The sequence below is a fragment of the Pipistrellus kuhlii genome, unplaced genomic scaffold (assembly GCF_014108245.1).
Source record: "Pipistrellus kuhlii isolate mPipKuh1 unplaced genomic scaffold, mPipKuh1.p scaffold_m20_p_62, whole genome shotgun sequence".
In the NCBI taxonomy this organism is placed as follows: domain Eukaryota; kingdom Metazoa; phylum Chordata; class Mammalia; order Chiroptera; family Vespertilionidae; genus Pipistrellus; species Pipistrellus kuhlii.
The window spans coordinates 1,124,362-1,147,728 of NW_023425565.1; the positions used below are offsets into that span (position 1 = coordinate 1,124,362).

General features: G+C 43.5%; 2 protein-coding genes across 3 annotated transcripts in view; one reads left to right on the top strand and one right to left on the bottom strand.

Annotated features, from left to right (window-relative positions):
• ECM2 (extracellular matrix protein 2) overlaps nucleotides 1–14,508 on the top strand; it is a 55,455-nt gene extending 40,947 nt beyond the window's left edge. The window contains exons 7-10 of the mRNA XM_036420106.2: nucleotides 5,237–5,394; nucleotides 7,654–7,793; nucleotides 8,938–9,264; nucleotides 13,870–14,508. Of these exons, the coding sequence (XP_036275999.1) occupies nucleotides 5,237–5,394; nucleotides 7,654–7,793; nucleotides 8,938–9,264; nucleotides 13,870–14,038 (794 nt within the window). The 3' untranslated portion in view covers nucleotides 14,039–14,508. The remainder of the gene's footprint in view (nucleotides 1–5,236; nucleotides 5,395–7,653; nucleotides 7,794–8,937; nucleotides 9,265–13,869) is intronic.
• LOC118708715 (centromere protein P) overlaps nucleotides 1–23,367 on the bottom strand; it is a 209,647-nt gene that overhangs the window by 64,457 nt on the left and 121,823 nt on the right. The gene's annotated exons all lie outside the window — the stretch shown is intronic.

Genomic DNA, 23,367 nt, shown 5'->3' on the forward strand with positions numbered 1-23,367 from the left:
AGCTTGGATGGGGCAGAGTCTCAGGGCAGAGCAGAGAGCATTGGTTTCCCATCATCTCTGCCCTAATAGGCCCCTGTGTCTCAGTGTCCCATGGTAATCACTGCAATCACTTCTGAGAGAAAGCCATCCTCAAGTTCCACCTGCTGCCAGACAGTCCAGTTTCTCCCTGAATGAATCTGGGTCCCCAAGAGTCTCATTCGGAACTGGAGTTCAGTGCAGTCAGGAGCTTTTGTCTCCCGCCCGACTGAGAAAGCCAACTGCACACTCAGTTGCCAGTCCTCTCCATGCACACATCTCAGTATCTCTACCTCCTGCAGCTCCTCTGAGTCTCAGTGTGCTTTTCTGTTTTCTTCTAGTTGTAGAATTTCCACTCAGCCAGCCTTCCTGTGGTTCTGGATGATGTCCGTTTTGTTAGTTGTAGTTTTCAAATTGTTGTGCAAGGCAGCAGTTTACGTATTTACCTATGCCACCACCTTGGTTTCTCCCTCGTAAATGAGATTCTTTTTTAAGTTTCTATTTCTGCTAGTTCATTAGTGGTGTATAAAAATGCCACTGATTTCTTGATGTTAATTTTGTATCCTGCTACTTTACCCAATTTCTTTTATTAAATCTAGAAGACTTTTAGTGGAGTCTTTAGGATTTTCTATTTTCAATGTCATGTCACCTGCAAATAAAGATAGTTTTAGCTCTCCCTTTCCAATTTTGATACATTTTATTTCTTCTTGTCTGATTTCTGTAGCTAGGAATTTCAGTACTATGTTGAATAAGAGTGGCAAAAGCAGAGATCCCTGTCTTGTTCCTGTTCTTAGGGGAAATGGTTTTAGTTTCTGTCCAGTTGAGTATGATGTTGGCTATTGGTCTGTTATATATGGCCCTTATTATGTTGAGGTAGGTCTTCTATTCTCACTTTGCTGAAAGTTTTCTAAATAAAAAATGGATGCTGAATTCTGTCTAATGGTTTTTCTATATTGATTGATTGATATTATCATGTGATTTTTTGAACTTCATTTTGTTTATGTGAAGTATCACATTTATTGATTTGCAAATATTGTACAGCTTTGCATCTCCAGAATAAACCCCACTTGGTCATGGTGTATGATCTTTATAAAGTATTGCTGGGTCCGATTTGGTAATATGTAGTTGAGGATTTTAGCATCTTAGATTATCAGGGATACTGGCCTGTAATTTTCTCTTTGTAGAGCCTTTATCAGGTTTTTAATTAGGACAATGCTGGCCTCATAAAAAGAGCATGGAAATATTCCTTCCTCTTGAGGTTTCTGAAATAGTTTGAGGATGACAGGTGCTAATTTTTCTTAGAATGTTAGCCAAAATTCCCCTGTGAAGCCTTCTAGGCCATGCTTTTGTTTGACTGAAATCAAACCCAGAACACTTCAGTCCACAGGCCAATGCTCTATCCACTGAGCCAAACCAGCGAGGGCTCTTTCTACTTATTATTTCAGCAGTCCCTTTAACATTTCTTGCAATGCTGGAAAGCTACTTATTTCACCATCTATTCTGAATGATTGTCTTGCTGGATATAGTAATCTTGGTTTCAGATCTTAGCTTTTCATTACCTGGAATATGCCATGCCATCTCTTCTGGCCTGTAGAGTTTCTTATTAGAAGTCAAATATAAGCCTTATAAGAGCTCCTTTGTAGGTAACTTTTCTCTTGCTGCGTTAAAGATTCTTTGTTTTTTATTTTTGGCATTTTAATTATGATGTGTATAAGCATGGATGGGACACTTTGAGTTCTTTGTACTTGGGATTCTCTGTGCTTTCTGAATGTGTGACTTATTTACTTATCTCCTCGTCCAATGATATTTTTTCCACATTTTTCAGAAACAGTGCAAGGGAGGGAAAAAGAGAGAAACTGATGTGAGAGAGACATATCAATTGTTTGCCTCCCACAAATATTGACGAGGGTCTGGGATCAAACCTGCAACCTAGATACATGACCTTGAATGGGAATGGAACCTGTGACTCTTTGGTACATGGGAACATGTGTGACTTTTTCCTTCACCAGTTTAGGCACATTTTCTGCCATATTTCTTCAAACAGGTTTTCTATCCCTTGTACATTTTTCTCTTTTGATACTCCTATGTTGTGGATATTGTTACTTTTCATGGTGTCCCACAACTCCCTTAAACTGTCTCCTGTTTTTTTAATTGCCTTCATTTCATTTAGTTCTCTTTTTGGAGATTCCTCCTGTTCTTTCATTTGAGGCCTATTTCTTTGTCTCCCCATCCCCCCATTTTTTTTTTTTTTTTTTAATATTTGTTTCCTTGTGTTGGATAAGACTGCTATGCCTTCCAGTCTTGAAGAAGTGGACTTTTGTGGGACCCAGTGGTGTAGTCTCCTTAATATTCTGAGGTGGGTGCTCTAATAATAACCTTGTTTGGGTTTTATGGCCCTTCTGTTGTATTTGGGTCTTGATTGCTTTTGCCCCATTCATGGGTGGGATCAGCCCTCAGGCTTGCTAATTGTGAAGCTCAACTAGAACTACATGTTGTCAGCAGTTATACATGTGCTTACAGAACAAAGTAAGTATGAACAGAAAATAACATGAAAAAGAACCAACAACAAGAAAGACTGAAGAAAAAGAAAGAAAAATACTAAGAAATATGACACCTAAAGAACTAGCAGTAGGGGGGAGAGGGGCAGGGGAGGGGAACCAAAGAAGAGAATATGGAAGGAAGAAAATAGAACTTTGGATCTGGAGTGGAGCTCGCTGGATTTTGCTCTGCTATTGAATCTGGCCCCTTGATGTGTCTGTCCCAGGCTTCCTGGTAGGTCCTCCTATGAAGGTCAATATGAGTCATTACCCTGTGTGGCCTTGGATACCTGACTGAAGCAGGCAGGGCCCCAGTAGTCCTGCGGTAAAGCTAGTAGCAGGGATGCTGGGTCTGCTTCAGGTCCCTGGTCTGAGATGCTCTCCTTTCACCTGTGGAATTGGGCTTTGAGGGGGAACTCTGGTCTCAGCCCAGATGGTTTGAACAGACTTGCATTGGGGGTCATTCCCTAGTTTGGGGATGAGGGAAGCAGTACTACCTCTCCTTCCAATGCCTCACCTTTGCCTAGCCTGCTGGCACCCCTTGGGCACCTCAAACAGGAGGAGATAAGAAAATCAGCCTAACTCGGTACTCCAATCTTTCAATGCCATGGGCCCCTGCTGGGTGGGGCCTCTGCCCAGAATCCGACCAGCCAGATGTCTAAGCCCACCTGCCGCTGGGCCCAGCTTCACTGGCGCAGCTGTGCACCAGAGCCGTCTCCCTCACTCAGATCACTGCAGGCAGTGCAGGACCAGCTGCTCTGCAGGCCACGGAAGAGGAGCTGCCCCTGCTTGAGCCCACTGCCCAGCCCCCATTGGCTGTCCTCCAAAACTTCCTCCAGATAACAAAGGGTCCCTCAGATTTACTGCCGGGTCTGCCTGTTAAGACCCCTCTGCTGGCACCCAGCTCTGCTGTATGGCCCTTCTCACAGACAAGGTCAGGGCTAACTTCCCTGGCGGGAATGCAGCTGGATGATGGTGCCATGATGATGGCCTCTCCCTCTGCCCAGAGCTCAGCTCCATGGCCCAGCAGCACCCAGGGCAGGGGAGGGCAGCCCCTGCCCTCCACACACAGCAGTCCCTTCCAACTTCTGGTGTGGGGTGTGCAGGCTCAACACTGAACCATGCTGCTCCTGGCACCCTTGCTCACAAGGAGGATTCTGCAATATCCCCAAACCTGTTCCACACCTGCGGAGCTAGAAGCACCCCGGGCAGCGGGCAGTAGTGGGGCACAGAGGGGGACACCATACACTCACGCACAGGCGTGACCACGCTCGCGTGCGCGCGCGCAAACACACACACACTCATTCCCCTACATGCTCTTCACACACTCTCACCTCACACGGGTCCTGTGCTATGTTCTCATCTAGCTGCCCATTCTTCTTAAAGCTTCCAATTAATTCGCACCATACCACTCCTGAGGCCAGTAAAAATTATTGAGATAAAACTTGTTTATATAAAGGCCTTTCGTGGTAGTGCAATTTGATTGCATGGAGAGTTTTTGATTATTTCCTTTTCAAAACGTCCACTTGGATGCATTCTCTGCCATAAAGTGAACACTGGGATGGAAATTCAATGTTGCATGTTCATCAACTGAAGGTTGCAGGCAAAAATGCTCCTTCTTATGCCAGAAAAGGAATCCCTCATTGCACTGTACTCCTCATCTATCCCCAATTATGCTGCCATTTTACACCTACCTGTCCCTACAAATGCTTCAAATGATCTACAACCTTCTCCTTTGCCCAGCTGTGACTCAAGTCCCTGCTTGGCTTCTGCTGCCTCCGTGGGGCACCCTGCCCATCACCGAAACACCCCACCCCCACCCCACCCCCACCCCTTAGAGTACATACTTTTAAAAAATAAATATATTTTATTGATTTTTTTTTTACAGAGAGGAAGGGAGAGGGAGAGAAATAGAGTTAGAAACATCGATGAAAGAGAAACATTGATTCAGCTGCCTCCTGCACACTCCCCACTGGGGATGTGCCCGCAACCAAGATATTTTTTATTCTTTTAAATCCTTACCCGAGGATATTTTGTCCATTGTTTTTTAGAGAGAGTGGTAGGGAGGTAAAAGGTACAGAGAGACAGAGAGAAACATCTATGTGGGAGAGACACATCAACTGTTTGCCTCCAGCATGTGCCCTGACTGGGGCCAGGGGTTGAACCTGCAACACAAGTACATCTCCTTGAATTTGAGGAGACCCTTTGGTTGGCAGGCTGAAGCTCTAACCACTAAACAACCAGCCAGTGCCCTTAGAGTACACACTTTGATCAGATAGCACAGCAATGATTTTTCTACAAGCCTGCCTCCCCACTGGGCCATGCATTCAGCGTTTAATCTTGGCTGAACTGAACTACAACATTTGCCCTCCAAATAAACTGAAAATTTCACATGACATTGTAAAAATATATTTTCATTGAATTGAGTGAGGAAGAGTGAGGAAGAGAGAAATATCAGTGATGAGAGAGAATCATGGGTCAGCTGCCTCCTGCACACCCACTACTGGGAATCAAACCTGCAACCTGGGAGTGTGCACCCTGACAAGGATCGAAACCCTGACTAGTGCATGGGCCAATGCTCAACCACTGAGCTTCACGGCTGGGCTCACATGACCTTTGAAAAGTTATAAAAACTGCATGGTTTTCCAATTATCCTAACACTACAATAATTTCATTTTTTATAGGCTTAAGTCGATTGGTTACCTTAGAACTGGAAGGAAACGAACTCAGTGAAACCAATGTCAATCCTTCAGCTTTCAGACATCTGAAGAGCCTGTCCTACCTGCGTCTGGGACGAAACAGATTTAGAATTATACCACAGGGTCTTCCTGCTTCTATCGAGGTGCCAATGTTCTTTCTAACGTTTTATACTTTAAATACAGTAAGCCACAAACCCCAAACTATACATTTTTTAAAATTTTTTTAAATATATTTTTTTATTATTTTGTATAGAGGAAGGGAGAGAGATAGAGAGCTAGAAACATCGATGAGAGAGAGAGTCATTGACCAGCTGCCTCTTGCACACCCCCTACTGGGGATATGCCCGCAACCAAGGTACATGCCCTTGACCGGAATCGAACCCGGGACCTTTCAGTCCCCAAGCCGACGCTCTATCCATTGAGCCAAACCAGTCTCAGCCCAAACTATACATTTTAAAAGATTACTGTGATGCATATTGAAGTTGGTAGTTTTGATGCTGTGTATATAACGTATGATAAGTTGAACAGTTTTCTCTTCAAATTATATAAAATTATGAGTCAAAATTACAATTATGAGTAGAGACCCTTAAAAAAGTAAAAAATGGTCCTGATGACAGCTGGGAAATGAGCTGACAATTTAAACAGAAACTCCAACCTAAAAAATACCCTGACTTGCAAGATAGTTTTAACTGTCCCAATGGGACTGGCGCCTATCCCCAGCCTGCTCGGCCCGGAGCCCCGCCTGAGCTAGCAGTGGCCCTGCATGGATGGAAGCCATCCGCCCACCTTCCCAGTCCTGACGCTCCCACCTGGCCAACACTGCCCCAGCTCACCTCTGGAGATGCTGCTGCTGCAGGGGGTGGCCGCCAGGGAGTGGGCTGGGAGCCCACTGCAGAGCGGCCTGGCACAGCCTTGGATAGCTGTGCCCTGGGCTGCGCCCGGACTGGGACTCCTTTCGCACTTTTATTTATTTATTTATTTATTTATTTATTTATTTATTTTAATATATTTTATTGATTTTTTACAGAGAGGAAGGGAGAGAGATAGAGAGCTAGAAACGTCAATGAGAGAGAAACATCAACCAGTCGCCTCTTGCACACCCCCCATGGGGGATGTGCCCGCAACCAATGTACATGCCTCTGACCGGAATCGAACCCGGGACCTTTCAGTCCGCAGACAGACGCTCTACCACTGAGCCAAACCGGTTTCGGCTCCTTTCGCACTTTAATAAGTGCGCTGTACACAGTTTGGGACCCACTGATCTAGTTTGCACACAAATGCACACAAAGGTAAAAGCAAAGAGTTAGAAGTCTCTACCAATTTCTGATAAAGAGCAAATTTAAGTAACAAAGAGGGGAAATTTCTACTAAAGGAACAAAAAGTCACGCTGGATATACATACCAATTCTACTTCTGAATTCCAATATCCTTGTTGTGTGAAAACTGTAATGCCAAATGAAATCACAAATGAAGACAACTAGCTGCTGGACATTAAAGTTCTAGTAAACTTCTCTCTGACATTTTTCAATACAAAAGCAAGACCAGAAAACATGAGCCTAAAAATATTACAGACAGCACTTGTGAGTGAGGCCAAGCTAGGATGAGTTTTGTCATATTCGATGAGCGAGTGACACTGGGCATGGCTGCTCATGTCCTAAGGCCTGATTCTCTCTAGTGCTAAGTGGGATGATACTTTCTACTTATTTTCTTGTCAAATGAAATAATTTATGTGAATAAAGTTTTATAAATTAGGAAAGCTTTATCCAGTTATTACAGCATAGGATATCTTGTAACATTTTATGGTTAAAAATCCTATATAACAAAGAGGTAATATGCAAATTGATTGTCATGCCTTCATACAAAATAGCCACCCCCATATGGTCACAAGGTGGCCGCCACAAGATGGCCAGCAGGGGAGGGCAGTTGGGGGAGACCAGGTTGACAGGGGAGGGCAGTGGGGGCAATCAGGCCAGCAGGGGAGCAGTCAGGCTTGCAGGGGGTGATCAGGCTGGCAGCCGGGCAAGCAGTTGGGAGTCAGCAGTCCTGGATTGTGAGAGGGATGTCCAACTGCCGATCCCACACAGGGATTGGGCCTAAACTGGCAGTCAGACATTCCCCAAGGGGCCCCAGATTGGAGAGGGCGCAGGCTGGGCTGAGAGAGCCCCCCCCTCCCCCCCCAGTGCATGAATTTCATGCACCAGGTCTCCAGTAATTAAATAAACTGACAAACAATACATTTTCTAATTAGAAAATTTAACCGCTTAGAACATGAATTCCCTTGAGGGGGCAGTAAAGGCTTTTGATAATATTAATGAGAACAGCCTACAATGCTATTTTAATTTCTATAAAATTGAATGTATTTAGCAACCAACAGGAAAAATATGTCTTTTCTCTTAATTATAGGAATTATACCTAGAAAATAATCAAATTGAAGAGATAACTGAAATCTGTTTCAATCATACCAGAAATATCAATGTCATTATACTATGTTACAATAAAATTGAAGAAAATAGGATCGCTCCTTTAGCCTGGATAAACCAAGAGTAAGTATATGTTATAATTAGGCTTTTTGAGACAATTCCTTCCTTCTGCCATTATTGACGAGGGTCTGAACATGGAGACATGAAGGAGGTGGCAGCAGCCTTTCTTAGCGAACCCCTCCCGCCCCAGAACGTGGCCACCTTCAGAGGGTTCAAATGTTGATGTCATGGCGGGTGTGAGGATGAGTGACCACAGTCACTAACACTGTGGACACCAGCCACACGGACTCCGCGCAGGGACACGAGGTCTGACCACCATGACACGCACTCTGTGGACCTCACTGAGCGGTCTTGCAGGTTAAGGGAGTGACCCCTGCACAGAGTGAGGAAGGAACCTGCCCTTCCCTCAGCCCCCTCAGGTAAAAGCGTTGGGCTGCACTGCCCCACACCCTCCAAACTATCTCCATCTCGTCTTACAAAACAGATGAGAATGCCTGGCCCAGCCGCAGCCCTCACGAAGGGCCAGCGGGAAGCCTTGCCGTTCAGAACGGAGAGTAAGCCATGCGGGAAAGCGGGTTGAGCCTTGATCAGATGTCACTGCCATTTCTTTGCGGGAACCATTGCAGACTTTAGGAATAGGCAATCTGATGTTGGCCAGAACTCCCTGGATTTCACTTCTGAGAGTGACCTTAGGGTTATTTGGGGACTTCCTAGAGCCTCACGGTTATCTTTCTGAATCCTGGTGCTCCTCTCTGGTGGAAACCAACTGTCTGTGCCCAGGTAAGCACATGCACAGCCACGCTGGCACCCGGTGGTATCTCTGCACCGAGTGCTGGAAGGAAAACCGGCAAGCATCCTGACGGCCTTGTCTAAACTTAGAGCTCCCAGTCGAAACCGGTTTGGCTCAGTGGATAGAGCGTCGGCCTGTGGACTGAAAGGTCCCGGGTTTGATTCTGGTCAAGGGCACGTACCTTGGCTGCGGGCACAACCCCAGTGTAGTGTGTGCAAGAGGCAGCTGGTCGATGTATCTCTCTCATCGACATTTCTAACTCTCTATCCCTCTCAATTCCTCTCTGTGTAAAAATCAATAAAATATATTTTAAAAATAATAATAAATAAATAAATAAATAAATAAATAAATAAATAAAAACTTAGAGTTCCCAGTCCTGCCCTGACGCACCGCTGTTCACTCGTTTCTTTGCTGCAGAAATCTCGAATCCATCGACCTTTCCTACAACAGGCTCTACCACGTCCCCTCCTACCTCCCCAAGTCGCTGCTGCACCTCGTGCTCCTGGGGAACAGGATTGAGCGCATTCCTGGCTACGTGTTTGGCCACATGGAGCCAGGCCTGGAGTACCTGTACCTGTCATTTAACAGCCTCTCTGATGACGGCGTGGACCGAGTCTCCTTCTATGGCGCGTACCATTCTCTGAGAGAGTTATTTCTGGATCACAATAACTTCAAGTCGATACCACCAGGGGTACAAGAAATGAAAGCACTACATTTTCTGAGGCTGAACAACAACAAGATACGGTAAAGTTTGGCTTTTTCAAGTACCCATTTGAATTGTTGCGACTGACAAAACTACTGTGACATGATGTCTGGGATTTACTTTAAGAAAAAATGTGATGAGAGTTGCATTAAGCCAGATTGGTAAATCTTAATAACTGTTGAAGCCAGAAGATAACACATACATAAGAATTCATTGTTTTCTTCTAATGCTATATATTTGCAAATTTTCAGAGTAAAATTTTTCAAAGTATTATTATATAACTAGAGGCCTTGCACACGGATTCGTGTACCAGCGGGGTTCCTCGGCCCAGCCTGTGGGGATCAGGCTGAAACTGGCTCTCTGACATCCCCCGGGGGGTACCAGATTGTGAGAGGACACAGGCCAGGCTGAGGGACCACCAGTGCACGATTGGGGCCAGGGAGGAGCCGTGGGAGGGCTCCAGGGCACATGGGGCCCAACTGGTCCAGTCCCAAGTGGCTGGACTCCAGCAGCAAGCTAACCTACTGGTCAGAGTGTCTATTCTCTGGTGATCAATATGCGTCATAGCAACTGTACAAACAGTCAAATGAACGGTGGGACACTTAGCATATTAAGCTTTTATATAGATAGATACTTAGAACATTTAAAACAGGTTGAAATGGGGCATCAGGCATTAGATTATGGTGCTGATCATTCTAAATACGTTTATGAAGACCCCGCATCCCTCACCTGTGGAGACACACTCTCTGATGTGTTCCTCTCCCCAGGGTGCATGAGGAGCAGGGCTCACCGGGAACCTAGGTTAGTGCGTTAACAGGAGAGGCAGGTCACTGACCATGACCCTGAATACTATCCCAACTCTTTTCCATAGTTCTCAAATTCCAAACACATTTAAACTAGACAGGGAAAGGGTCAAGATTTCTAAAAGCCTGTGGAAGAGGTGTGGTGGGGTAGACTTTGTAAGATTTGCTTTCAAAATATTTGGCTAAAACCCTTGCGAGGTCAGGCTATATGCTTGCCTCCTCTTTCACTGCCTTAGGAGGCATCGGCCTGTTTGTCCTGCTTCAGGCGGGATTTAGGAGGCCACGGCCTTCATTATGGCCTTTCTCCTCCACCCCTAAATCCGAGGCCCCACACACAGATGGCTGTTGCTTAAATCTGTTATTTCCCTAGGGGTAATAAAATGGTGAATTCTTGTTTTTGTCATTTTTTTCATATTTGCTAGCTGGAATTCTTCTGTAAAGAAATTTTCTTATCAACTGGGGCCATGTTGTTACTCTGAAAGGTTAGATAAATGATCAATCCCCTTTTTAAAATGCCAGAAGAAAAAGCTGGTTACATATTTGGAAATATGAAAGGTGACAGATGTTAACTAAACTTACTGTGGCAACCATTTCCCAATATATACACACATCAAATCATTTGTTGTACACCTCAAATAATACAATATTATATGTCAACTAGAGGCCCGATGCACGAAACTGTGCGGGGGGGGTTGTATGCAGATTGACCATCACTACAAAACGTAAGATGGCTGCTCCCATGTGGATACAAGATGGCCACCACAAGATGGCTTCAGGGGAAGGCAGTTGGGAGGGACCAAGCCTGCAAAGGAAGGGCAGTTGTGGGTGATTAGTCCAGCAGGGGAGGGCACCCTTCTGCACCCTCCACAATCCTACAGGGATCAGGCCTAAACAAACAGTCGGACATCCCTCTCACAGTCCAGGACTGCTGGTTCCCAACTGCTCACCTTCCTGCCTTCCTGATTGCCCCTAACTGCTTCTGCCTGCCAGCCTGATCACCCCCTAATCACTCCCCTGCCAGGCTGATTGATGCCTAACTGCTCCCCTACCAGCCTATTTGCCCCTAACTTCCCTCCTCTGCTGGCCTGGTCACCCCTAACTGCTCTCCCCTGCAGGCCTGGGTCCCTCCCAACTGCCCTCCCTTGCTGGCCATCTTGTGTCCACATGGGGGCAGGATCTTTGATCACATGGGAGCAGCCATATTGTGTGTTAGAGTGATGGTCAATCTGCATATTACTCTTTTATTAGATAGGATAGAGGCCTAGTGCATGGGTGGGGGCCAGCTGGTTTGCCCTGAAGGGTGTCCTGGATCAGGGTGGGGGTTCCCTTGGAGCATGGGGCAGCCTGGGTGAGGGGCCTGTGGTGGTTTGCAGGCTGGCCACGCCCCCTGGCAACCCAAGTGGAGGACCTGGTATCTGGGGTTTATTTATCTTCTACAATTGAAACTTTGTAGCCTGGAGCGGAGCCAAACCTTCTGCATGCTCTGTGGAGGCAGCCATTTCTCTTGGGACTTATGTATCTTCTATCATTGAAACTTTGTAGCCTTGAGTGGAGGCTTAGGCTGGCAAGGGCAGGTGGAAAGCTTGGCTTCCTCCATTGCCGGGGAAACCCAAGCCTCCCTCCTACTCTCTGTGGCTGTAGACATCTTTTTTGGGTGTATTTGCATACTTGCTTCTGATTGGCTGGTGGGTGTGGCTAGTAGGTGTAACAGAGCAATGGTTAATTTGCATATTACTCTTTTATTAGATAGGATTACATCCCTATAAAACTGGAAAATTATATAGATGTATTATATATGAATAAAAAGATCATAAAATATGTTAAAATGTTAATAGTGGCTATCTCAGGGAAAAATTAATTGGTGATTAAGTGTTTTTGTTTTATTACTATTTTGTTTTGGCTCTCTCTCTGGAGAATCAACATGGACTTACGGTTTTGCACATTTGGGATGTTTCAATCAATTATAATTATTGCTCTTACACTGTCCTATCCTTGGCCAATGGTAGCCCTTCAAGCTGGCTCCTATGTACTTGGACCGTCTGCATTGCCCCTGGTCAGTTAACTACTACATTTCCTACTGCACACCTGGGCGGCCTTGCTCCAGAGCCCAGATCCTCTCATTGGAGCAGTACCAGAGGATCCAATCTGCACACCTCGCATGTTCCTCCCAAGTGTGCTGTTGTGCTTTGAGGAGGTTAAGTGGACTGCCAGAAAACATGCATTTTGTAAAGAAAAAGAATGAGTTTATACTGACATTCCCAATTCAAATCTAACATTATAGAGTATTCCTTTTGTTTTAAACTTATCTTACAATGAAAATCTAGGTTTCCAACAATATCAATTTACATATATTATATTAAAATATAAAAACATTAGCATGGAAATGATAAGACTATTATTATGAGTAACACAAGAGTCTGTGATATCTTTGGTAGCTCTATTTCTGTACAGTGTGCTCCACAAAGGATGCACACCTGAAATACAGCCATCTCATCTGTCACAATGAGTTAACAACTTAGTACATGCTCATAAATGGTCTTAATCTTTGGTTTTTAGCAATTGTATTTTTCTATTTAATATTATTTTTCCTATGTTAAACATTTATATGATTCCAACATCAAAACTGTATAACAAAGAAGTCTTTCTCCTATGTTATCCCTTACACTGTAATCCATCCTTTCCCATATGTTAAATTTGTAAATTAACTTTTAGTTTATCCTTCCAGTATTTCTTTTGGAAAATACTGGGAGCATTTTCCAGTATTTCCAGTATGTAAATACATACATGCATATTAATATACCCCCATCCTTCCCATAATTAACATACAAGTATTCCACAGAAAACTTCATTTACCTCTCTAGAGAATGTGCTTACTTTCACTCTACTTTTTTAAAATTATTCTTATGTCAAGGATATCATTCCATATCAGTATATAAAGAATTTCTTCATTCCATTTTATAACTGAATAGTATTGTACTTTGCAGATATATTATGCAACCATTTCCTTATTGATATACATTTTATTGTTTCCATTCTTTTACTACTACAAATGCCAAAATGCACAACTTTGTTCAATTGTTTTTTGTTTTTTAGTCTCACTTTGGGATCAATTCCTAAAACTGGGGTTGCAGGGTGATAAAATACACATGTAATTTTGCTAGATAATGCAAAAATTCTTTTGATAGAGCAGTGAATTCCCTTCAGTGGTGTTTGGTCCTCCACAGCCTCATTGTCAGGACATGTGGACGAGCTTTTGGACGTTTGGGTAGCAAATCTGGTGAGAGTGATATGCCAGCATACTTTCAACTGACAGTTCTCTCATGACTGAAACTGAGTATCTTTTCACATTCACACATTTCATTGTTTCTTTTGTGAACTAGTTACCTTCTCCCCCCCCCCCCCACCCCTTTCCCCTTTCCTTCTAGATGTTTAGGTCTTTGTATATAAGCCCTTTATCTGTGATAAAAGTTGCAAATATCTGCTCCTAGTTTGCCATTTGTCTTTTAAGTGCATTCTTTAACACCCAGTAGTCAACTTATTAATCTCATCTTTCAGAGCTTCTATTATAGTTTACGTCACAAGCAGGAAGATCTTCCCTGAACCCAGGGCACAACCATACTTCTGACCATAATGCAGAATTCTGGTCAGAATAAATGTCTTCATTTACTCACATTTAGATCTTTGATGTATTCTGAATCTTTTCTGGAATATAATATAAAAAAGGGCTCTAACTTTATTAAATGAAAAAATAAAATTTAAAAATAAATATAAAATTTAACTCCTAAATTATGAAGGCAGTATATTACTTGAACCATTCTGACTTTCACGTCTACTTTTCCTTAGGCATGTTCTCCCAGAACAAATCTGCAATGCCAAAGAAGATGACGATTCAACACTGGAGCATCTTCATCTTGAAAACAATTATATTAAAACAAGAGAAATATCACCCTATGCATTTTCATGCATAAGATCATATTCAAGTATTGTTCTTAAGCCACAGAATATAAAGTAATTCCGCATGTTCTTTGTCAATTAAACCTGTATTTATATATTTACTGTAGCAGCATTTATCATCAAGAAAGACATCATGTTATGTTAAACTCAGTATTATTAAGCTAGTATGCCTGACTCATTAGAGATGAACAGCCAAAAATACATCTAGAAGGTGTAGTCTTCTAGGACTTTTAGTGAAGGCTTCAGTTTCACGCTGGAGAATGAAGCCATCCCCCTGGAGGGCTCCCTCAGGAAGCAGGAGGCTGTGCACTGCGGAGCAGACTGCGAGAACCTGGGACAAAGTATGCTTGTCCTTGACCAGCAGCCTGTGACCAACGCTATCAGTGGACACTTGAAGGCCATTTATACAATAAATAGTATAAGTTCTGTTTCAAAACCAGGAAGTACGCAGAAAAAATTACTGGTGGAAGTTATGAATGAGTGTTCTGTTTGTTACTCCAATGTTAAAACAATAATATATTAATTTTCAACTCTAGCTGGTTTGGCTCAGTGGATAGAGCATCACCTTGTGGACTGAAGGGTCCTGGGCTCAATTCTGGTCAGAGCACATGCCCAGGTTCTGGGTTCAATCCCCATTGGGGGGCAGGCAGGAGGCAGCTGATCAATAATTCTCTCTCATCATTGATGTTTCCATCTCTCTCTCTCCCTCGCCCTTCCTCCCTAAAGAAATCAATTTAAAAATTTTTTAAAAATGTTTTTCTTAAAGAACCGATGATACAATTATTGGTATAAGTACACTTAATTACTGGGTCAGCTTTAGTTTCTTCTATTAATTATATGTGTGAAATTAAAACACTATTGTATTGTTAATTTCCTGGTGTTGATAATTGTACTATGGTTATTAATGTGATTATTAATATTAGGGGAAGCTGGGAGAAGAATACACATGTCCATACTATTTTGAAAGTTTTCTGCAATTCCAAGAAGTGTAATAGTATATTAAGATTACCATATTTCTTTATTCAAGATCGAAAGATTTTATGAAAAGCAATGGAATTTGCTTAAAATAGATTTTCCTAATCTTTGACTCTACACTTACAAATGTAACCTAGCGCATAAGATTTTGGAATCTTAACTCTATTGGTCACTCTCAGCACTCATCTTCCTTGCCCTGATTTGCTCAAGGGTATGTGTCCTTCCACTCAGTTCAATTTAACACAAAACTATCAATACTCACTATGTATCAGACACTACCAAAAGCTTTTATCTTTAATCTAAATAATTTATAATAGACACATGTAGAAACTCTGCTGAGTTCTTTGTTACTATCAGTTTTGTGTCTTGAAAGTTCCAGCCTTGGCACCCTTGCAGAGGCTACCCCAATCTTGAACTGCAGTTATTTAATCTTTTAATAGTTCTCTCACCCCCTCAGAGCCTCCCACCCTCACCTGACAAGGCTGTTATGAGAAGCACAACATGAAAAGCATCTGGGAAGTGTATATGCATGTGTGTACGTTTCATATGAAATTGAGACAACTAGCATATTCACCAAAGTTGATTATTACAGATAAAACTAATTCAAATTATACCAGGAATCAGATATAATTATACCAGGAATCAGGCACCTGAGTGCCAATTTTGGTCATCCTAGCCGACTTGTGAAAGTTCAGTTTACCCACTTGAGCATTAATTTCTAAGCCTTCTAAGTCCCCTTGTATTAATAGCTATTTTGAGATTATAACATAAACAAGAATAATAATGTGATGGAGACTGTTAGAATCAAAATCCAAGGATTAAACTAGGTGGTTAAAAACAGAAAAATAATCTATGGAATAAAAAGTTGAGATATATAACTAGTTTCAAAATGTAGGAGCATTAACTAATTTAAACTGGCCAAGTTGAATTTAAGAGACAGATAAAAATAAGAAGATATGGCTATCCATTCATTTAACAAGAAACCTCTTGCTATGTGAATATAAAAGCATAGACCTATAGCAATTTTCAACTGATATACCTCAAGTGTCTTAGAAACATGAAATACCTGACTAGTCAGGGGCACTGACCTCCTTTTCTCTTACATTGTCAAAAAGTGACGACAGCAGCCCAGCTGGTGTGGCTCAGTGGTTGAGTGTCACGGTTCAATTCTTGGTCAGGGTACATGCCCATGTTGTGGGCTCGATCCCCAGTAAGGGGGCACGCAGGAGGCAGCCAATCCATGATTCTTTCTCATCATGGATGGTTCTATATCTCTCTCCCTATCCCTTTCTCTCTAAAATAAATAAAAATATACTTTAATAAAATGATAACAGCCATCAAAACAATAGCCATCCTGTGTGAAATTATACCTTTTTTTTTTGTCAGATCGGCAAAAAACAAAAACCCACCTTATTTTTTGGTATACCATAAAATTTTAGTAATTAGTGTGTGCCATGAGATGAAAAAGGTTAAAATCGCTAGTTAAAGGCAATCTAAACAGTAAACAAAATCATTTTTGGAGGGGGCTCAACCTGAATAAAGTGATTCAACAGATTTAGCATCCTGGGACAACACAGATGGATACTGAGCCTTTCCTGCACTCCTTTTTCATTCAGCTTTAATTAGCTATGTTCCAGATGCTATTCTAAAAAGGAGATAAGAAGATTAGGTGAGGACTGCTCTTGGAGCACCCAGTGTTGTAGGGGCAATAAGTAGGAAATCAAAAAGACAAGCAAACCAATAGGCAGGCAGAACAAGATGCGAACCAATGAAGCATGGTGGGTCCTGAGCCCCCTCTTCTTGAGTCCCCCTGGCCCCAAGTTTTAAGAGCATCCAAGCCTCATGAGACCCAGGTAGACTGAGCCATTCCCAGCAGCCTTGGAGGACACGAGCCCAGGAGCACAGTGAGACCCTACTGTGCGCTCAGGGGCACCCTGTGGGGAGCAGAATCTCTAGGAAGGCTGAAAATCAGAATGACTGACTGAAGCTGTATTCTTAAGTCAGAAGAAAAAATCAGTTACTTCAACTGATTTTACTATAATTAATATATGAAATGTCTGGCACTGAACTTTTGCAGCCTTGAAATTTCATCATGCTCTTCATAGGAAGTTTCAAACACATTTTAAAAAAAGTGATCAATGTCCTGATAGCAAACATTCTTCACAATGCAATGTTAGAAAACACGCAGATGTCCTATAATTACTAACACATATGTATACAAAGGAACTGCTGATCTAGTCATAGTCTGAAAATATGAATGGTGTCATCTTTGCACATATGTACAAGGAATACTAATTACATTTTTAATTTTGAGATTTGGCTTATTATAGATAAGACTAGAGCCTGGCCTGCACCTTCTCACAATCTAGGACCCCTAGGGGGATGTCCGACTGCCAGTTTATTGGCCTAAACTGGCAGTCGGACATCCCTCTCACAATCCGGGACCACTGGCTCCTCACTGCTGGCCGGCCTGCCTGCCTGCCTGATAGCCCCTAACCACTCTTCCTGCCTGCCAGATCATCCCTAACCACCTGTCTTAGCCCCCGCTGCCGTGGCTTCATGTGGAAAGACGTCTGGAAGGTCGTTCGGCTATCTGGTCTAATTAGCATATTATGCTCTTATTATTATAGATACTATTTCAAAAAGCACAGAAGACTTGATATGGTGAAGGCATGTATAGCCTGGAATCGTAAGAGAGTAACTGCCCAAAGATGGGGTACCTAGTGCCCTCCTGGGTCCTGATGATGAACCGGGCAGTCGTTTCCCTTTCCTGGGACTCAGTGAGCTAGAGCATACTATACAAACAAGTCACATTCTGACAGCTGGTAATACTTAGGAATCAACTGGCTTCTCTGCATAGCAGCAGCATTGCCTAAGTCCCCAAGCCAGCATTTAAGCACACCAGGGATCACTCGGTTCCGAGATGCTGACATAAAAGAATGAAGTACTCAAATTCTGCTGTTCAAGTGAAAACTCCAAGGGCTGGGTGAAACCCTCTACGATATCTATCCACCACATTCCCTTATTTAGGAAACAGTGTCCTCATAGGAGAGGCATGTACAGACTGACACGATAACGGTTCCTGTCTGCAGCTGAAGAGGCAAGCTTAAAATTCAACTAACAGTACCCCGAAGGTCAGGAGTCCCGGCCAGCTCTCACTGACGCCAGATGACCGGGGCCCCTACATCCTAGAAGTCTACGGAACATGTGGTTCATCTTTTGTAGCTCAACAGGCTCTGAACTGGAACCCCTCTAGCTGTGGGCTTGGCCAAGTCACACTCTGATTTCTAGTCTGCACGTCCCTCCCATCGGGGGACGGCCATCTCCCAAGGCTGCGGGAAGGGTGAGCGAGGTGATGTCCATGAGAGTGCCAGGCAGGTGAATGCCAGGTCAGGGGCTGGGAAACCAGCAGGCAGGAAGGGTCAGTGACTTGCTCAAGGCTGCCAGGCCTCTAACTTGGTAGATACTAATTATTCCGGGAACTTCACTCCTTAGTGTGAAATAAATGGGAGAATGGCGGGCCTAGCACACCGGGTGGAGCCAGCGTGCACTCTCTGATGAGGACCAGGCTCCAGCGGGACGCACAGCAGTGCCCAGAGAGACTGTGAGGGCTGTCCTCAGTCCCGTCCGCCCACACCCATCTCCCAGGGCAGGTGCCCCAGGGCAGCGCGCTGAGCAGGGCCTCCTCTCCGGAAACGGAATCGCCGAGTTGAAGTCCTCCTTGTCACACACTTGGGGAAAGTTTAGGAGCAGATTGTTTTCACTGGGGGTTTAATTATTTCCTTACTGCCCCTGTGACTGGACCTAACCCAACAGATGCAGAGGCACTTATAAAACATTGTTAGCTCAGCTAAAACAGACATGCTCAGTCCTATGCATACCAGCACGGCGGCACGTCCTAACTCAGACCCAGGTCCGAGCGGCCTCATGCTGCACACAAACAGCAGAGACTGAAGCCGCTGCCAGTCGCTCTGCCCCAGCTGTTTACAGGGAACGGAGTGTTTCTCACTTGATGAAGAGCTTAGTGATCACTCAACTAAAAAAAGCATAACTATTTCTTCTTTGAAGTTATGTTTCTTTTTCTACATTAACATGGAGATAAAATCAAACCTAACTGTCTAGCATATTTTTTCCTTTGCACAAAATGTGAGGAATGTGAGTACACACAAGGGAAAACAGACCGCTTTAAACATAACAGGCAATTGCACTAACCACACATTAGTTTGGAAGAAAAATACATCATGTTACTAAAATGTCATTGTGTGTTCCTAAGTAACAGGATCTCTGTGGTCAAATAAACTTACATTAAACCATCAGCTGATGCAAGCAAATCTTTAAAAAAAAAAAATTATTAAATTTTATGGGTGATAATGGTTAAAAGGATCATATAGATTTCAAGTGTACATTTTTATGATACATGATTTGTATATTGCATTGTGTGCCAACATAAGCAAATCTTTTTGTAAGTAAGATTCTGATGAGGGTTCATTTGTTTTGAATGAATTGAAAATTACGTTCACAATTACCAAATGTAGGCGTGCACTGTCTGAAAGATAAATTAAACTACTACTATGGTACTTAGAATGAAGATTGCACTATAAATTGTAAATCTATTATAGGGCAGTAGTTCCTAACTACTTGAAGGATGGACGCTTTTGGCGATATCATGAAAACTATAATGAGCCCTCTATACAGAAAAAGACTTTGCATGTTATCAAAAGATTCACATAACCTTTCACAAATTCTCTAAGGATTCATGTACTCTAGGCTAAGAATCCCTTCTAGGGTAACTCCTTAATTAACATAAAATAAGTTTTACATGTAAATATTTAATTAGAGGTAAGGATACAACAAAGAGTTAAAATTACTTTTAAGGCAAAGTGCCTTATTTCCAACAATTATTTAGCATTTATTCCCCCTTTATTTAGGAATATTTCTAAAGCCACATAAAAAGTTAAATGAGCCGAAACCGGTTTGGCTCATGGTAGAGCTTCGGTCTGCAGACTGAAAGGTCCCAGGTTCAATTCCGGACAGGGGCATGTACACTGGTTGCGGGCACATCCCCGGTAGGGGGTATCCAAGAGGCAGCTGGTCGATGTTTCTCTCTCATTGACGTTTCTAGCTCTCTATCTCTCTCCCTTCCTCTCTGTAAAAAATCAATAAAATATATTTTTTTAAAAAAGTTAAATGAACATCTTCATACTCTTCACCTACATTCACCAATTAATAGTATTTCTCACATTCACTTCATCTCTTTGCACATGTATAATATCTATACAGCTACACATACATATGTATGCACTTGCAAGGGACAGGGTCTGGACCATTTCAATGTAAGTTGTAGACATTAAAACTATCACTTCCCTAAGAATCTTTTAAGAACATTTTCTTACATAACCATGAGACGATGATCATATCCTTCACATTATGAAACCCAAGAAATTTAACATTAACTATCACCTAACATACAGTCTGTATCAGATACCCCTAAATATCACAACCATTTCCTGACTTCCTGTGTGTGTGTGTGTGTGTGTGTGTGTGTGTATAATTTAGATCTAAATGAGCTCACATCCTGGCCCTTTTATCTTCGCTAGAGTAGCAATTTCTTAACTTTGTTGAAGGGTCCAAGTCAGCTACATTGTAGAATGTCACTTATCTGCATTTGCCCAATTATTTCCTCAAGATTAAATTTAATCAAAACATTTTTGGAAAGAATCCTACATAGGTGATGTCAATGTTTTTTTTGCATTATAACATGAGGCTCAAAATGCTAGGCTGGCCTGTTAGTGGCAATGCTGAGACGTTAAGGTAGGGGTGTCGAACTCAATCAGAGAAGGGGCCAAAATCTAAAATCCAGCCTAAATCGCGGGCCGAATGGTTTACTGAACAGTCATAAACTGTCATTGTGATGGAAACGCAGCGGAGTGCAGTAATGACAGCGCGGTGCGGGCCACATTGCAAGGCCTGGTGTGACGGATTTGGCCCGCGGGCCTTGTGTTTGACACATGTGCGTTAAGGTAAGGTGGTATCTTTATCACCTTATAATCTTATATATTAAACCCTAATATGCAAATTGATCAAATGGCGGAACGACCAATTGCTATGACATATATGAACACCAGGGGGCAGACGCTCAGTGCAGGAGCTGTCCCTTGGGTGGTCAGTGTGCTCCCACAGGGGGAGCACTACTCAGCCATAAGCCAAGCTCGTGGCTGGCAAGCACAATGGCAGTGGGGGGAGCCTCTTCTGCCTCCGCTGTAGGTGGGTGGTAAGGAGTGAGGGTGTACTGGAATGTGAGAGGGCCCAGGCTGGACTGAGAGACTTCCCCCCCCCCCCCGCCCCTCCAGCCCCTTTCCCCCACACCTCCGAGCCCCAAGTGCATGAATTTCATGCACCAGGCTTCTAGCTACGAGATAATCTGCAAGGTAAGACTGGATCTCTGTGAATATCTTGCCATCCAAATCCTTTCAGCTTCCATTTATTACTTTTGCCTTAATTACTATACTGGAGAGTACACAGAGGTGAGTTTTTCTTTTTCAAGTTTTTATTTATTGATTTTAGAGAGAGAAAACCATCCATCTTGTGTAACACTTACTCATGCACTCACTGGCTGGCTTGTGCATGTGCTTGCCCGGGACGGATCCACAACAGGGACTTTGTCCTCCTGTGTTCACAGTCAGCATGCTTCTCCAGGAGCTCAGATTCTTTTCTCTCGTTATTATACAAAATATTTTGCATCTGACATGTTATAACCCATTACCATTCTTATTTGTCTGTGGGTGTTCAAACTCTCTTCCCATTTTCCATGTTCTGTTTACACACTACAGCAATCTCTGTTCACTTCCAGGCCTGCTGGCACGCTGAGATGCTTCAAGCATGACTCATACTTTCCTGGCCGCACCTGGTCCTTCTAGTGGGAAGCAGTCCCTCACACACACCCCGAAGGCAGACACACTCTCTGCTTTCAGTCTTCTCAGTGGAACAAACTGGGCAATTTACTTAAAACAAGACCTTGACCTGTAAGCATTCTTCAAAACAAACTGACTTTTCAGGCATCATTTTAAAATATTATAAATCCACATAACATTTTAAACTAAATTGTATATGACCTTCATTCTTCATAAACTCAATTCTTTCTAAATGACAATTTATGGCATAAATTTGTTTTCAAGGGAAATCTCCCTCAACTGTGCATCACAGAAGTGAGTGCTCAGCGGCACAGGGCACAGAGGGAGGGGAGCCACGTGAGGGAGGTCACTGCCCTGAGTTGGAATCGTACAGGAATTAAGAACTGTCAGATTGATTTTTGAAGATATTCTGTAAATTTGGATTTTATATAAAATTTCCTGATTTAAAAAACATATATATGCTACAAACAAAACACATCTTTAGCCTCCATCCTGCCCATGGCCATGACCTGCAGTACATCATCAATTCATTATGAACCACAAAGCTGCCTGGTCCACCCTGAAGGATACCTGAGCAATCCACACCACGCAGAAAACACCATCCAGAAAGTCAAAGCCATTCCTTTCAAAACTCTGTGAATGTGTGCTATATACAACCTTGATGTCATGCATAAAGAACACACATTCTTTACCATATTCTTCCAAACGGAGTCCCCGCCTTCTGGACCATCTCCACAGTGCGAGGTGCAATCCCAAGACTATGGAGGGTATGTACCCTGGAGGGGTCCCTGGCCGCCCTCTCTGCTGATCAGAGGGAATAAACCATCTGCACCACCCGCCAGCATGATGCTGTAGCCCTCTGCCAGATCGAAGCAAGGAGGAAGATAAGCTTAGGGCTCGAGAGAGGAGAGAGAAAATGGCTGTCACACACCTTTACAAAACCGCCGCCCTCAGGGCCTCCCGGCCCGCAGGCAGGCAGAAGCCGCCTGGGGGAGCTGTGCAGGGAACAGGCCGGAAAGGAGAGTGGATGGACACTGGGGGTGAGCAGAGGCCAAGGCAGAGGGGGGGGGACACGCTGCACCGAGAGGAAGAGCTGCCTCTCGGCCCAGCCCAGCGGTGCCGCGTAAGGAGGGCGCACTGACAGCTTTACTTTGCAAGAGAAGCTGAAGCTTCGAAGTACAGCCACAACGAAACTTCACACACAGGAGCCTCAGACAAAGAATGTTCTAATGTCCATAGCTGCCCTACAAAAGGGAAAGAACCCAGGTGACTAAATGTAAAGTATGTAATTTGTGGCATATTCACACAATAGAACACCACACAATAATGACAATGAACAAATAACTGCTAACAAAACGGATGTGGGGGGGTCTCAAAACCCCAACGCTGAATGAAGCCAGTGGCCCCGCAGGGCTGCGAGCGGAGCCGGGCCTGGGCATGGGAGGCTCGGGGCGCGGGTGTGAGGCTGGGCCGTACCTTTATAATGTGCTTAAATTTCTGT